Here is a 15,643-nt window from a genome sequence, read left to right as displayed (position 1 = left end):
AACACACATCATATCACACACAGAAACAGAACAACACACATCAAATCACACACTGAAACAGAACAACACACATATCACACACTGGAACAGAACAACACACATCAAATCACACACTGAAACAGAACAACACACATCATATCACACACAGAAACAAAACAACAAACATCAAATCACACACTGAAACAGAACAACACACATCATATCACACACAGAAACAGAACAACACACATCAAATCACACACTGAAACAGAACAACACACATCATATCACACACTGAAACAGAACAACACACATCAAATCACAAACTGAAACAGAACAACACACATCATATCACACACAGAAACAAAACAACAAACATCATATCACACATTGAAACAGAACAACACACATCATAACCACACACTGAAACAGAACAACACACATCATATCACACACTGAAACAGAACAACACATCATATCACACACTGGAACAGAACAACACACATCATATCACACACTGAAACAGAACACACATCATATCACACACTGGAACAGAACAACACACATCATATCACACACTGAAAGAGAACAACACACATCAAATCACACACTGGAACAGAACAACACACATCAAATCACACACTGAAACAGAACAACACACATCATAACCACACACTGGAACAGAACAACACACATCAAATCACACACTGAAACAGAACAACACACATCATATCACACACTGGAACAGAACAACACACATCATATCACACACAGAAACAGACAACACACATCATATCACACACTGAAACAGAACAACACACATCATATCACACACTGGAACAGAACAACACACATCATATCACACACTGAAAGAGAACAACACACATCATATCACACACTGAAAGAGAACAACACACATCATATCACACACTGGAAGACAACAACACACATCAAATCACACACTGAAAGAGAACAACACACATCATATCACACACTGAAACAGAACAACACACATATCACACACTGAAAGAGAACAACACACATCATATCACACACTGAAACAGAACAACACACATCATATCACACACAGAAAGAGAACAACACACATCAAATCACACACTGAAAGAGAACAACACACATATCACACACTGAAAGAGAACAACACACATCATATCACACACAGAAACAGAACAACACACATTATATCACACACTAGAACAGAACAACACATCATATCACACACTGGAACAGAACAACACACATCTCACACACTGAAAGAGAACAACACACATCAAATCACACACTAAAAAAGAAAACAACACACATCATATCACACAATCTCACAGAACACGCATCATATCACATAATGGAACAAAACAGACATCATATAACAAACTCACTTAACAATTGACATGGGTCGCAGCTCAATAGATCAACTCACCTAACAGTTTCCAGTAACAGTTGACGGGAGACACAGCTCAATAGATCAACTCACCTAACAGTTTCCAGTAACAGTTGACGGGAGACACAGCTCAATAGATCGACTCACCTAACAGTTTCCGGTAACAGTTGACGGGAGACACAGCTCAATAGATCGACTCACCTAACAGTTTCCGGTAACAGTTGACGGGAGACACAGCTCAATAGATCAACTCACCTAACAGTTTCCGGTAACAGTTGACGGGAGACACAGCTCAATAGATCGACTCACCTAACAGTTTCCGGTAACAGTTGACGGGAGACACAGCTCAATAGATCGACTCACCTAACAGTTTCCTGTAACAGTTGACGGGAGACACAGCTCAATAGATCGACTCACCTAACAGTTTCCGGTAACAGTTGACGGGAGACACCGGTAACAGTTGACGGGAGACACGGCTCAATAGATCAACTCACCTAACAGTTTCCGGTAACAGTTGACGGGAGACACGGCTCAATAGATCAACTCACCTAACAGTTTCCAGTAACAGTTGACGGGAGACACGGCTCAATAGATCAACTCACCTAACAGTTTCCGGTAACAGTTGATGGGAGACACGGCTCAATAGATCAACTCACCTAACAGTTTCCAGTAACAGTTGACGGGAGACACGGCTCAATAGATCAACTCACCTAACAGTTTCCGGTAACAGTTGATGGGAGACACAGCTCAATAGATCAACTCACCTAACAGTTTCCTGTAACAGTTGACGGGAGACACAGCTCAATAGATCGACTCACCTAACAGTTTCCGGTAACAGTTGACGGGAGACACCGGTAACAGTTGACGGGAGACACGTCTCAATAGATCAACTCACCTAACAGTTTCCGGTAACAGTTGACGGGAGACACGGCTCAATAGATCAACTCACCTAACAGTTTCCAGTAACAGTTGACGGGAGACACGGCTCAATAGATCAACTCACCTAACAGTTTCCGGTAACAGTTGATGGGAGACACGGCTCAATAGATCAACTCACCTAACAGTTTCCAGTAACAGTTGACGGGAGACACGGCTCAATAGATCAACTCACCTAACAGTTTCCGGTAACAGTTGATGGGAGACACAGCTCAATAGATCAACTCACCTAACAGTTTCCTGTAACAGTTGACGGGAGACACAGCTCAATAGATCGAATCACCTAACAGTTTCCGGTAACAATTGACGGGAGACACCGGTAACAGTTGACGGGAGACACGGCTCAATAGATCAACTCACCTAACAGTTTCCTGTAACAGTTGACGGGAGACACAGCTCAATAGATCGACTCACCTAACAGTTTCCGGTAACAGTTGACGGGAGACACGGCTCAATAGATCAACTCACCTAACAGTTTCCGGTAACAGTTGACGGGAGACACGGCTCAATAGATCAACTCACCTAACAGTTTCCGGTAACAGTTGACGGGAGACACCGGTAACAGTTGACGGGAGACACAGCTCAATAGATCGACTCACCTAACAGTTTCCGGTAACAGTTGACGGGAGACACCGGTAACAGTTGACGGGAGACACGGCTCAATAGATCAACTCACCTAACAGTTTCCAGTAACAGTTGACGGGAGACACGGCTCAATAGATCAACTCACCTAACAGTTTCCGGTAACAGTTGATGGGAGACACGGCTCAATAGATCAACTCACCTAACAGTTTCCAGTAACAGTTGACGGGAGACACGGCTCAATAGATCAACTCACCTAACAGTTTCCGGTAACAGTTGATGGGAGACACAGCTCAATAGATCAACTCACCTAACAGTTTCCTGTAACAGTTGACGGGAGACACAGCTCAATAGATCAACTCACCTAACAGTTTCCTGTAACAGTTGACGGGAGACACAGCCCAATAGATCGACTCACCTAACAGTTTCCGGTAACAGTTGACGGGAGACACCGGTAACAGTTGACGGGAGACACGGCTCAATAGATCAACTCACCTAACAGTTTCCGGTAACAGTTGACGGGAGACACGGCTCAATAGATCAACTCACCTAACAGTTTCCGGTAACAGTTGATGGGAGACACGGCTCAATAGATCAACTCACCTAACAGTTTCCAGTAACAGTTGACGGGAGACACGGCTCAATAGATCAACTCACCTAACAGTTTCCGGTAACAGTTGACGGGAGACACAGCTCAATAGATCGACTCACCTAACAGTTTCCGGTAACAGTTGACGGGAGACACGGCTCAATAGATCAACTCACCTAACAGTTTCCTGTAACAGTTGACGGGAGACACGGCTCAATAGATCAACTCACCTAACAGTTTCCAGTAACAGTTGACGGGAGACACGGCTCAATAGATCAACTCACCTAACAGTTTCCTGTAACAGTTGACGGGAGACACAGCTCAATAGATCAACTCACCTAACAGTTTCCTGTAACAGTTGACGGGAGACACAGCTCAATAGATCAACTCACCTAACAGTTTCCTGTAACAGTTGACGGGAGACACAGCTCAATAGATCAACTCACCTAACAGTTTCCAGTAACAGTTGACGGGAGACACAGCTCAATAGATCGACTCACCTAACAGTTTCCGGTAACAGTTGACAGGAGACACCGGTAACAGTTGACGGGAGACACGGCTCAATAGATCAACTCAGCTAACAGTTTCCGGTAACAGTTGACGGGAGACACAGCTCAATAGATCAACTCACCTAACAGTTTCCTGTAACAGTTGACGGGAGACACAGCTCAATAGATCAACTCACCTAACAGTTTCCTGTAACAGTTGACGGGAGACACAGCTCAATAGATCAACTCACCTAACAGTTTCCAGTAACAGTTGACGGGAGACACAGCTCAATAGATCGACTCACCTAACAGTTTCCGGTAACAGTTGACGGGAGACACAGCTCAATAGATCAACTCACCTAACAGTTTCCAGTAACAGTTGACGGGAGACACAGCTCAATAGATCAACTCACCTAACAGTTTCCAGTAACAGTTGACGGGAGACACGGCTCAATAGATCAACTCACCTAACAGTTTCCTGTAACAGTTGACGGGAGACACAGCTCAATAGATCGACTCGTCTAACAGTTTCCAGTAACAGTTGACGGGAGACACAGCTCAATAGATCGACTCACCTAACAGTTTCCGGTAACAGTTGACAGGAGACACCGGTAACAGTTGACGGGAGACACGGCTCAATAGATCAACTCAGCTAACAGTTTCCGGTAACAGTTGACGGGAGACACAGCTCAATAGATCAACTCACCTAACAGTTTCCGGTAACAGTTGATGGGAGACACGGCTCAATAGATCAACTCACCTAACAGTTTCCAGTAACAGTTGACGGGAGACACGGCTCAATAGATCAACTCACCTAACAGTTTCCGGTAACAGTTGACGGGAGACACGGCTCAATAGATCAACTCACCTAACAGTTTCCAGTAACAGTTGATGGGAGACACGGCTCAATAGGTCAATTCACCTAACAGTTTCCGGTAACAATTGACAGGGGTCGCAGCTCAATAGATCAACTCACCTAACAGTTTCCGGTAACAGTTGACGGGAGACACGGCTCAATAGATCAACTCACCTAACAGTTTCCGGTAACAGTTTACGGGAGACACGGCTCAATAGATCAACTCACCTAACAGTTTCTGGTAACAGTTGATGGGAGACACGGCTCAATAGATCGACTCACCTAACAGTTTCCAGTAACAGTTGACGGGAGACACGGCTCAATAGATCAACTCACCTAACAGTTTCTGGTAACAGTTGATGGGAGACACGGCTCAATAGATCGACTCACCTAACAGTTTCCAGTAACAGTTGACGGGAGACACGGCTCAATAGATCAACTCACCTAACAGTTTCCAGTAACAGTTGACGGGAGACACGGCTCAATAGATCGACTCACCTAACAGTTTCCGGTAACAGTTGACGGGAGACACGGCTCCACTCTGCCTCTCCTCCACCATCAGCAACTCCACCAGCTTGAGCTGAAACACACACCAGGCACACTGACCACCACAGTAACAAGAGTAACACCAGCCTGTGACACACACCAGGCACACTGACCACCACAGTAACAAGAGTAACACCAGCCTGTGACACACACCAGGCACACTGACCACCACAGTAACAAGAGTAACACCAGCCTGTAACACACACCAGACACACTGACCACCACAGTAACAAGAGTAACACCAGCCTGTAACACACACCAGGCACACTGACCACCACAGTAACAAGAGTAACACCAGCCTGTAACACACACCAGGCACACTGACCACCACAGTAACACCAGCCTGTAACACACACCAGACACACGGACCACCACAGTAACAAGAGCAACACCAGCCTGTAACACACACCAGGCACACTGACCACCACAGTAACAAGAGTAACACCAGCCTGTAACACACACCAGACACACTGACCACCACAGTAACAAGAGTAACACCAGCCTGTAACACACACCAGGCACACTGACCACCACAGTAACAAGAGTAACACCAGCCTGTAACACACACCAGACACACTGACCGCCACAGTAACAAGAGTAACACCAGCCTGTAACACACACCAGGCACACTGACCACCACAATAACAAGAGTAACACCAGCGTCTAACACACACCAGGCACACTGACCACCACAGTAACAAGAGTAACACCAGCCTGTGACACACACCAGGCACACTGACCACCACAGTAACAAGAGTAACACCAGCCTGAAACACACACCAGGCACACTGACCACCACAGTAACAAGAGTAACACCAGCCTGAAACACACACCAGGCACACTGACCACCACAGTAACAAGAGTAACACCAGCCTGTAACACACACCAGGCACACTGACCACCACAGTAACAAGAGTAACACCAGCCTGAAACACACACCAGGCACACTGACCACCACAGTAACAAGAGTAACACCAGCCTGTAACACACACCAGGCACACTGACCACCACAGTAACAAGAGTAACACCAGCCTGTAACACACACCAGGCACACTGACCACCACAGTAACAAGAGTAACACCAGCCTGTAACACACACCAGGCACACTGACCACCACAGTAACAAGAGTAACACCAGCCTGAAACACACACCAGACACACTGACCACCACAGTAACAAGAGTAACACCTGCCTGTAACACACACCAGGCACACTGACCACCACAGTAACAAGAGTAACACCAGCCTGTAACACACACCAGGCACACTGACCACCACAGTAACAAGAGTAACACCAGCGTCTAACACACACCAGGCACACTGACCACCACAGTAACAAGAGTAACACCAGCCTGTAACACACACCAGACACACTGACCGCCACAGTAACAAGAGTAACACCAGCCTGTAACACACACCAGGCACACTGACCGCCACAGTAACAAGAGTAACACCAGCCTGTAACAAACACCAGGCACACTGACTACCACAGTAACAAGAGTAACACCAGCCTGTAACACACACCAGGCACACTGACCACCACAGTAACACCAGCCTGTGACACACACCAGACACACTGACCGCCACAGTAACAAGAGTAACACCAGCCTGTAACACACACCAGGCACACTGACCACCACAGTAACAAGAGTAACACCAGCGTCTAACACACACCAGGCACACTGACCACCACAGTAACAAGAGTAACACCAGCCTGTAACACACACCAGGCACACTGACCACCACAGTAACAAGAGTAACACCAGCCTGTAACACACACCAGGCACACTGACCGCCACAGTAACAAGAGTAACACCAGCCTGTAACACACACCAGGCACACTGACCACCACAGTAACAAGAGTAACACCAGCCTGTACCACACACCAGGCACACTGACCACCACAGTAACAAGAGTAACACCAGCCTGTAACACACACCAGGCACACTGACCACCACAGTAACAAGAGTAACACCAGCCTGTAACACACACCAGGCACACTGACCACCACAGTAACAAGAGTAACACCAGCCTGTAACACACACCAGGCACACTGACCACCACAGTAACAAGAGTAACACCAGCCTGTAACACACACCAGGCACACTGACCACCACAGTAACAAGAGTAACACCAGCCTGTAACACACACCAGGCACACTGACCACCACAGTAACAAGAGTAACACCAGCCTGTAACAAACACCAGGCACACTGACCGCCACAGTAACACCAGCCTGTGACACACACCAGACACACTGACCGCCACAGTAACAAGAGTAACACCAGCCTGTAACACACACCAGGCACACTGACCACCACAGTAACAAGAGCAACACCAGCCTGTAACACACACCAGGCACACTGACCACCACAGTAACAAGAGCAACACCAGCCTGTAACACACACCAGGCACACTGACCACCACAGTAACAAGAGTAACACCAGCCTGTAACACACACCAGGCACACTGACCACCACAGTAACAAGAGTAACACCAGCCTGTGACACACACCAGGCACACTGACCACCACAGTAACAGTAACCCCATGTCTGCTGGTACATACCCCATGCTCTACCACCAAGTTCATGGTAGATGTCTACTGGTACATACACCATGCTCTACAACCAAGTTCATGGTAGATGTCTACTGGTACATACCCCATGCTCTATCACCAGGTTCATGGTAGATGTCTACTGGTACATACCCCATGCTCTATCACCAAGTTCATGTAGATGTCTACTGGTACATACCCCATGCTCTACCACCAAGTTCATGTAGATGTCTACTGGTACATACCCCATGCTCTACCACCAAGTTCATGGTAGATGTCTACTGGTACATACCCCATGCTCTACCACCAAGTTCATGTAGATGTCTACTGGTACATACCCCATGCTCTACCACCAAGTTCATGGTAGATGTCTGCTGGTACATACCCCATGCTCTATCACCAAGTTCATGGTAGATGTCTGCTGGTACATACACCATGCTCTACCACCAAGTTCATGGTAGATGTCTGCTGGTACATACACCATGCTCTACCACCAAGTTCATGGTAGATGTCTACTGGTACATACACCATGCTCTACCACCAAGTTCATGGTAGATGTCTACTGGTACATACCCCATGCTCTACCACCAAGTTCATGGTAGATGTCTACTGGTACTTACCCCATGCTCTACCACCAAGTTCATAGTAGATGTCTACTGGTACATACCCCATGTCTACTGGTAAATACCCCATGCTCTTCCAACCAGTTCATGGTAGATGTCTACTGGTACATACCCCATGCTCTACAACCAAGTTCATGGTAGATGTCTACTGGTACATACACCATGCTCTACAACCATGTTCATGGTAGATGTCTACTGGTACATACCCCATGCTCTACCACCAAGTTCATGGTAGATGTCTACTGGTACATACCCCATGCTCTACCACCAAGTTCATGGTAGATGTCTACTGGTACATACCCCATGCTCTACCACCAAGTTCATAGTAGATGTCTACTGGTAAATACCCCATGCTCTACCACCAAGTTCATGGTAGATGTCTACTGGTACATACCCCATGCTCTACCACCAAGTTCATGGTAGATGTCTACTGGTACATACCCCATGCTCTACCACCAAGTTCATGGTAGATGTCTACTGGTACATACCCCATGCTCTACTGGTACATACCCCATGCTCTACCACCAAGTTGGGGAATTTCCTCATGGCAAGCAACAGCAACCGACATCGCTCCAGGACATTGGAGATCTTCTCAGCAACATTCAGCAACATCTGACACTGGATGTGGGTCGGGAACGCAGCAAATATCTCTGTGAAGACATGCAAAGTGAGGTGAGGTGAGGTGAGGTGAGGTGAGGTGAGGTGAGGTGAGGCAAGGTGAGGTGAGGTGAGGCAAGGTGAGGTGAGGTGAGGCAAGGTGAGGTTAGGTGAGGTGAGGCAAGGTGAGGTGAGGTGAAATGGGGTTTAACGTTGCATCCAAGATTATTGCACTTATATAGCGACGTGCATGCACGTGTGTGTGTGGCTGCTTGTACTAGTCAACTGATGCTGATTTTTAGTGCTAGCAACTGAGATACCATGCCGCAGTTTAACATGAATACCCCATTCAGAAACAGTATACTGACTCCGAGCTGACCAGTCCTTGTTTTGGCCCTTTAATGCCGAGTGCCAGACAGGGTAACAACAAGTACCATCTTTTAACATCTTTTGGTATGACGCGGCCGGGGATCGAACCCTGGACCTTCCGCTCTACCACTAGACCACGGAGGCAGTCAATAGTGCAAGAGTATATCACATGTATATAATTATATACAGGGCTAGAATACCAGATACCTTCTGTCATATTGGCAAGGAATATGCATGAGCTTCTAGTGAAAAAATATCTAAGTTTTTCAGCCTCAATTTTTAGCCACATCGCTTACTTTGTGATTCATCGCCCGATTCTTAAAATAGTCACTGTGTCACTTGCTGCTATGCTAGGAGCCTCAAACAGACAAGCTGGACAGGAATCCGATATTCTGTAAGTGTACCATATACAGAAGTGGTGTGTCTGTTTAAGCAATTAACGACAAGTGTGAGTTGTTCATCATAAAATACATCACTGTAGGGAGAGTAAACCACAAGATCCACACACCCTATTTCTTACATATACATGTGTTCTGAAGCGTCCGGGAACAATTGTCCGCGAACAATTGTCCGCGAACAAGTGTCCGGGAACAAGTCTCATGTTCCTGGACACAGTGGTTGACTCATGGGTACACAACAGCTTCGCGGAAAGCGTTAAAGTTGGCATGCAGCACGTGCTTCTTGCTGGATGAGTGCAAAATGCACATGCTCTAGACACAGTTTATTTCAGTTGGCTTTTGGCATTCATATGGGCAAGGAGTAAATGGATATCTCTCTCTAAGTTACCAAATAGTGAATTAGAATAGTACAGAAATAGAATAGAATAGAAATAGTTGAGAGAGTTACCCATTTACATTGTTACCATACGGCAACTTCACTTTAAGTTTCAAATCCATTTCATTTGATCTTATCACATTTTCATTGTTCACTACATTACAAGGGGATTTCACGTTTAGTTGATTACAAGGGGATTTCACGTTTAGTTGATTACAAGGGGATTTCACGTTTAGTTGATTGCAAGGTAAGTTCATGTTTAGTTTAGTTTAGTTTAGTTTAGTTTAGTTTAGTTTAGTCTTCCACTGCGAACCAACATGAGACATCAATATTATGTGCAGCCTCTTTAAGGATGTTAATAAAATCTACAAGCTTTAAATATGTTTACCCGTATTTAAAATAATGATGACGACCAGAATAGAATCAGACCTCGTCAATGTCGTAATTTGGTATTTCTAGCATATTCTCACAATTTGCACATCACTTATATTATCTATACCTTTTCTTCCACTACCAATTGTCATATCTCTCCCACTCTTGGATGCGATCGTTTGGAAATTGCGTTTAACTACATTACCCCACTACATCTACAGGGAACAACTTACTGGACACTTCCCTCTAAAAATAACGTCATTCAATTTACAATGTCATAAAGTTGCGAGCGCTTATTTGAATCTCCAGAAATGAAGTCATGATAGAACAATGTTGTAACCACGCTTAGCTATTCATCGTTCTTTTTCATTTATCGCATAGCCAGCGTTCCAACTGGCTTTTGGAACTGCTAGTCCTTGTGGACTGGCAACTCTAAAATTATTACCAGTCTCCCCTAATTTTGGCCAGTCCCAACTTTCAAGAAATAAAAAAACGCATGAAAATTATTTCGTTTTAATTCCTTCAACATCATGTTCAGTGCAAAGATGTCATCTCTGAAGTAACTTAGTTAGATCTACACGTCATTCACACAAACTTCAGTCGCAATTTTCTCCCTTTTTTTAACATTTTGAGACGAAGTCGCTACAAATGGAGGTAACAGACAAGCTGACTTTGTTCGAAAAATGCACATATATATGAATCTTATATCATATATTAATCATTAATCATAATCTTAATCAGATATGAAAGATTTATAAGGTATCTTATTTGCTGATCCAAAGAGCCTAGCAGTCACATTAGGTCCAAGCCTAATTTTACTGGTAAAAAACTGGCAATGACCGGTATATGAGAACGCTGATAGCTATGTAATATTTTCTCATCTTCTGGCAAAGTTCTGACATTAGGGACCCTTGGAAACGGCATGAATATTGTGAAAGTAAGTGTGGTTACAAATAACTCTGCTGAGATTAAAGAAAGGAGTCATTTAGATGGAGTGAGTGAGTGAGTGAGTATGGTTTTACGCCGCTTTTAGCAATATTCCAGCAATATCACGGCAGGGGACACCAGAAATGGGCTTCACACATTGTACCCATGTCGGGAATCGAACCCGGGTCTTCGGCGTGACGAGCGAACGCTTTAACCACTAGGCTACCCGACTACCCCTCATTTAGATGGAACGGTGCTTGCTCAGGAACTTGCCACGTGCACACGGATTGAGTAGAGTATGATCTTCATGCTGAAAGTTCATCATGTATGCAATGTTAATGATACAAAGGTTTCTGAACAAAATGCACTTCACTGCTGGTGTTATTTCTTATGTTATAATTGAAACTGATGCACAGTTAAAGGAGGTGTCATTAAAATGGGATGGTGCTTATTGAGCAAAACGCCACCCACATACACAAATCAAATGGAGCATGTTGATGGAGAAAAAGGGAAAAAACGGAGAAACTAATGCTGTGGCTGAGGGTTACCACCTCTTACTGTCAACACTGTATTGTGAGTGAGTGAGTAAGTTGGGTTTAACGCCCTTTTAACAGTATTCCAGTTACATCACGGCGTGTCAGCTTAATGTGGGAGGAAAGCCCGAAGTGATGCAGGTCTCAGACGTTTACCACTTCGGTGAAACCCACGAGCACGGGTATGGTGCTGACAAACCTAGAAACATAATCGGGGCGAACCGGGATTCGAACCCACAATCATAGGTTTCTGGCGTGCCCAAGGGACGCAACTCTGCACAAGGAATCGCGGCGCCTTAGACGACTGGGCCACCCATACCCCCCACTGTATTGTCATAAAAAAAATTTGCCAGTTTTGTAAGCAAAGTTTCTTGTTACTGTAATTACTCTAATACAAAAATTTAAAACATGATAATTTTTATTTGATATTTTCCCCCAGTATTTTGTGTCTGGGAATATGTAACACATGCAACCACACATCCGTCAAATAATGAGACAAAGTTATATCCGGACAAAATGCGCACTACTGCTGCCCATAGGTGATATTTCTTGTGTCAAAACTGAAACAGATGTAGCGATGCCTCCACTATAAACACTGCACCTGTGTGGAAACTGCTCTTCTGATCTGTGGCCTCTGTTTGTAAAGCCTCGAGGATGGTGTGCACCTCTATCCACAGACGCTGCTCGTTGGGGAAGTTCTTCAGCCTCAAACACCAGACAGGTAAATTAATATTAGGTTACAATTGAAGCAATTGAAAAACATTGTTTTTATTGTTTTCAACTCTATACATGCTAAAGAGACCGTAAATGCGATTATTTTGGACATTTTTGTGATGAATACTGTTACACTAAAAGACACAATCCCTCAATGATTGCATGAGAACCCTAATGACCTATATGATAAACAATATTTGAAACTGAATAACTTGTACAACATATCAGTGAGATGCCCCAAAACCACACTGGCCATTGTTTATGTCAACATGACCGACCAATGGGTTTCCCTGAGACCGAAAAGGAGTGTTGGATGGTAAAGAAGTGTAAGTTTCCCTGAGACCGAAAAGGGGTGTTGGATCGTAAAGACGTGTAAGTTTCCCTAAGACCGAAAACGGATGGATCATGAAGCGAGAGTCACTGGAGCGTGAGCAACGGTAACGGACTAGCGTGACAGCGGTCGAGCTAAAGTGCGGTAATTGACCTGATAGTAGCGCTCGGGCTGCGCCCGGTAAACTGCATTGTTGCCTGGGAGTAGTGCACTTAACCGGGCGCACGTTCTCATATCCAATTAGTGCTTTGGGGGCCGAGCACGCTTTGCCGTCTCACTAATTAATGCGTTAATTAGCTGACGCTCTACCACTGGATCACTCACATCTCTTCAAGGTGTTTAGCAGCATCCTTCACATTCTTGGATGATTTTTCAAGCTGGTACGACTCAAACTGAAACAGAGTAACAGACACATAAGTCAAGAGCATCGTCATTCATTTGCTTTTGTTTTTTGTTTGAGGTCACACTCAGCTATGTATAATGACAGACCAGTAGGTGAGGTGAAATGGGGTTTAACGTCGCGTCCAAGATTATTGCACTTATATAGCGACGTGCATGCACATGTGTGTGTGGCTGCTTGTACTAGTCAACTGATGCCGATTTATAGTGCTAACACACTGAGATACCATGCCGCAGTTTAACATGAATACCCCACTCAGACACAGTATACTGACTCCGAGCCGACCAGTCCTTGTTTTAGCCCCTTAATGCCGAGCGCCAGACAGGGTAACAACAAGTACCATCTTTTAACGTCTCTAGGTATGACACGGCTGGGGATGAACCCCGGACCTTCCGCTCTCCGGGCGAGGCTCTATCACTAGACCACGGAGGCAGCCACCGATAATCCAGTAAGTGAATGTGATTTGTCGCGTCATAACGCGTGGTGTGACGTCATCAAAACTGCTGATTTGAGAGGGAAGACATCCAGTCTGTCTCAACATTGGGTTCATGTGAAGTACTGTACAACTTTCAGAACAGTCTGTCCTCATACATAATTTTGGTGTCGTAATGATGAGTACGAGAAAAAGTGTGTATACACTACAATTTGCTAAAAATTCATATTTTGTGAATAGGTTTCAAACTTTTACTTTTTGAGTTCAAATGCCAACCTGCAAGAACTCTGTTAGAACTGTGCACCAAAACACGTCTGATCATTCATGCAAACTCTGCAAAAGTACCAAACCAATCAGGTATTTGTCAGGTACTATGTGCAGCAGAAGTTCACAAGATGAGGCAATGGCAATCATGCCTTTTATCAATGATTTTATTCTTATATTTCCTTATTGGAATGTAACTGAATTTGATTGTTGAAGTATTGTTCCAGTATGAGCACAAATTTAAGTTTTGATTCGTTCATCACTCAAAATATCAGCATCGTCGTCTTAACCTGTTCGAAAATAGGTTATGAGAGGATACACCTAGTGTCTTTATCCATTTCAAGAACACAAACTTTTGCCTGTCACTGCTTCAATTGATAACAGTTTTTTTAGAATCTCTTCTCCACATGGACAGAGTTGGTTAGGCTACCCCAACTCTACCTTGGGGAGTTTTGTTTGTTTGTTTGTTTGTTGTTTAACGCCGCACTCAGCAATATTCCAGCTATATGACGGCGGTCTGTTAAGTAATCGAGTCTGGACCAGAGAATCCAGTGATTGACATCATGAGCATCGATCCACGCAATTTGGATCGATGACATGTATCAACCAAGTCAGCGAGTCTGACCACCCGATCCTGTTAGTCGCCTTTCACGACAAGCATAGTCGCCTTTTACGGCAAGCATGGGTCGCTGAAGACCTATTCTACCCCGGGATCTTCACGGGTCTCCTTGGGGAGTAGTGCACTTTACTGGCCGCACTTTTTCAGATCAAATAAGCGCAATGGGGGCTCGAACGCGCTTTGCCGGCTCACCGGCTTGGCTTATTTTCGACGCTCTACCACTGGACATCGAGCACTATCACATGTAATCAGTGCTCGTTTAACGGGTCATTAGCACTCATTAACATGCATGCGTAATTCAGTAAACAATGAATTGCGCATGAGTGTGACGTCCGCTCTCCCATTCATCTTTCCTTGAAACCACGGCCCCGAAACCACACCCTCCATTGTTTATGTAAACATGACCGACCAATCAGTTGCCCTGAGACCGAAAAGGGGTGTTGGATCGTAAAGACATGTAAGTTTCCCTAAGACCAAAAAGGAGTGTTGGATCGTAAAGACGTGTAAGTTTCCCTAAGACCGAAAAGGGGTGTTGGATCGTAGAGACGTGTAAGTTTCCCTAAGACCGATAAGGGATTGATCGTGAAGCGAGAGTCACTGGAGCGTGAGCAACAGTAACGGAATAGCGTGACAGCGGTTGAGCTAAATCACGGTAATTGACCTGATGGTAGCGCTCGGGCTGCGCCCGGTAAACTGCATTGTTGCCTGGGAGTAGTGCACTTTACCGGGCACACATTCTCATATCCAATAAGTGCTTT

The 15,643-nt window shown here is 45.0% G+C and overlaps 1 protein-coding gene across 2 annotated transcripts in view; it reads right to left on the bottom strand.

The window, feature by feature from the left end:
• LOC124124398 (integrator complex subunit 10-like) overlaps positions 1-15,643 on the bottom strand; it is a 38,730-nt gene that overhangs the window by 20,835 nt on the left and 2,252 nt on the right. Inside the window, exons 2-5 of one of the 2 annotated variants that reach the window (XM_048380949.1) lie at positions 13,494-13,561; positions 12,726-12,829; positions 9,063-9,202; positions 5,331-5,412 (exon numbers count right to left, since the gene is read on the bottom strand). In XM_048380949.1, coding sequence (XP_048236906.1) covers positions 5,331-5,412; positions 9,063-9,202; positions 12,726-12,829; positions 13,494-13,561 — 394 coding nt within the window. Of the gene's footprint in view, positions 1-5,330; positions 5,413-7,941; positions 7,964-9,062; positions 9,203-12,725; positions 12,830-13,493; positions 13,562-15,643 lie in introns of those variants that run through there. The other variant, XM_048380950.1, reaches the window with a different exon arrangement.

The sequence above is a fragment of the Haliotis rufescens genome, unplaced genomic scaffold (assembly GCF_023055435.1).
Source record: "Haliotis rufescens isolate VD_foot unplaced genomic scaffold, xgHalRufe1.0.p SCAF_34, whole genome shotgun sequence".
Classification (NCBI taxonomy): Eukaryota; Metazoa; Mollusca; class Gastropoda; order Lepetellida; family Haliotidae; genus Haliotis; species Haliotis rufescens.
The sequence above is the reverse complement of the archived record's forward strand: the minus strand, read 5'-3'. Positions and strand labels throughout refer to the sequence as shown.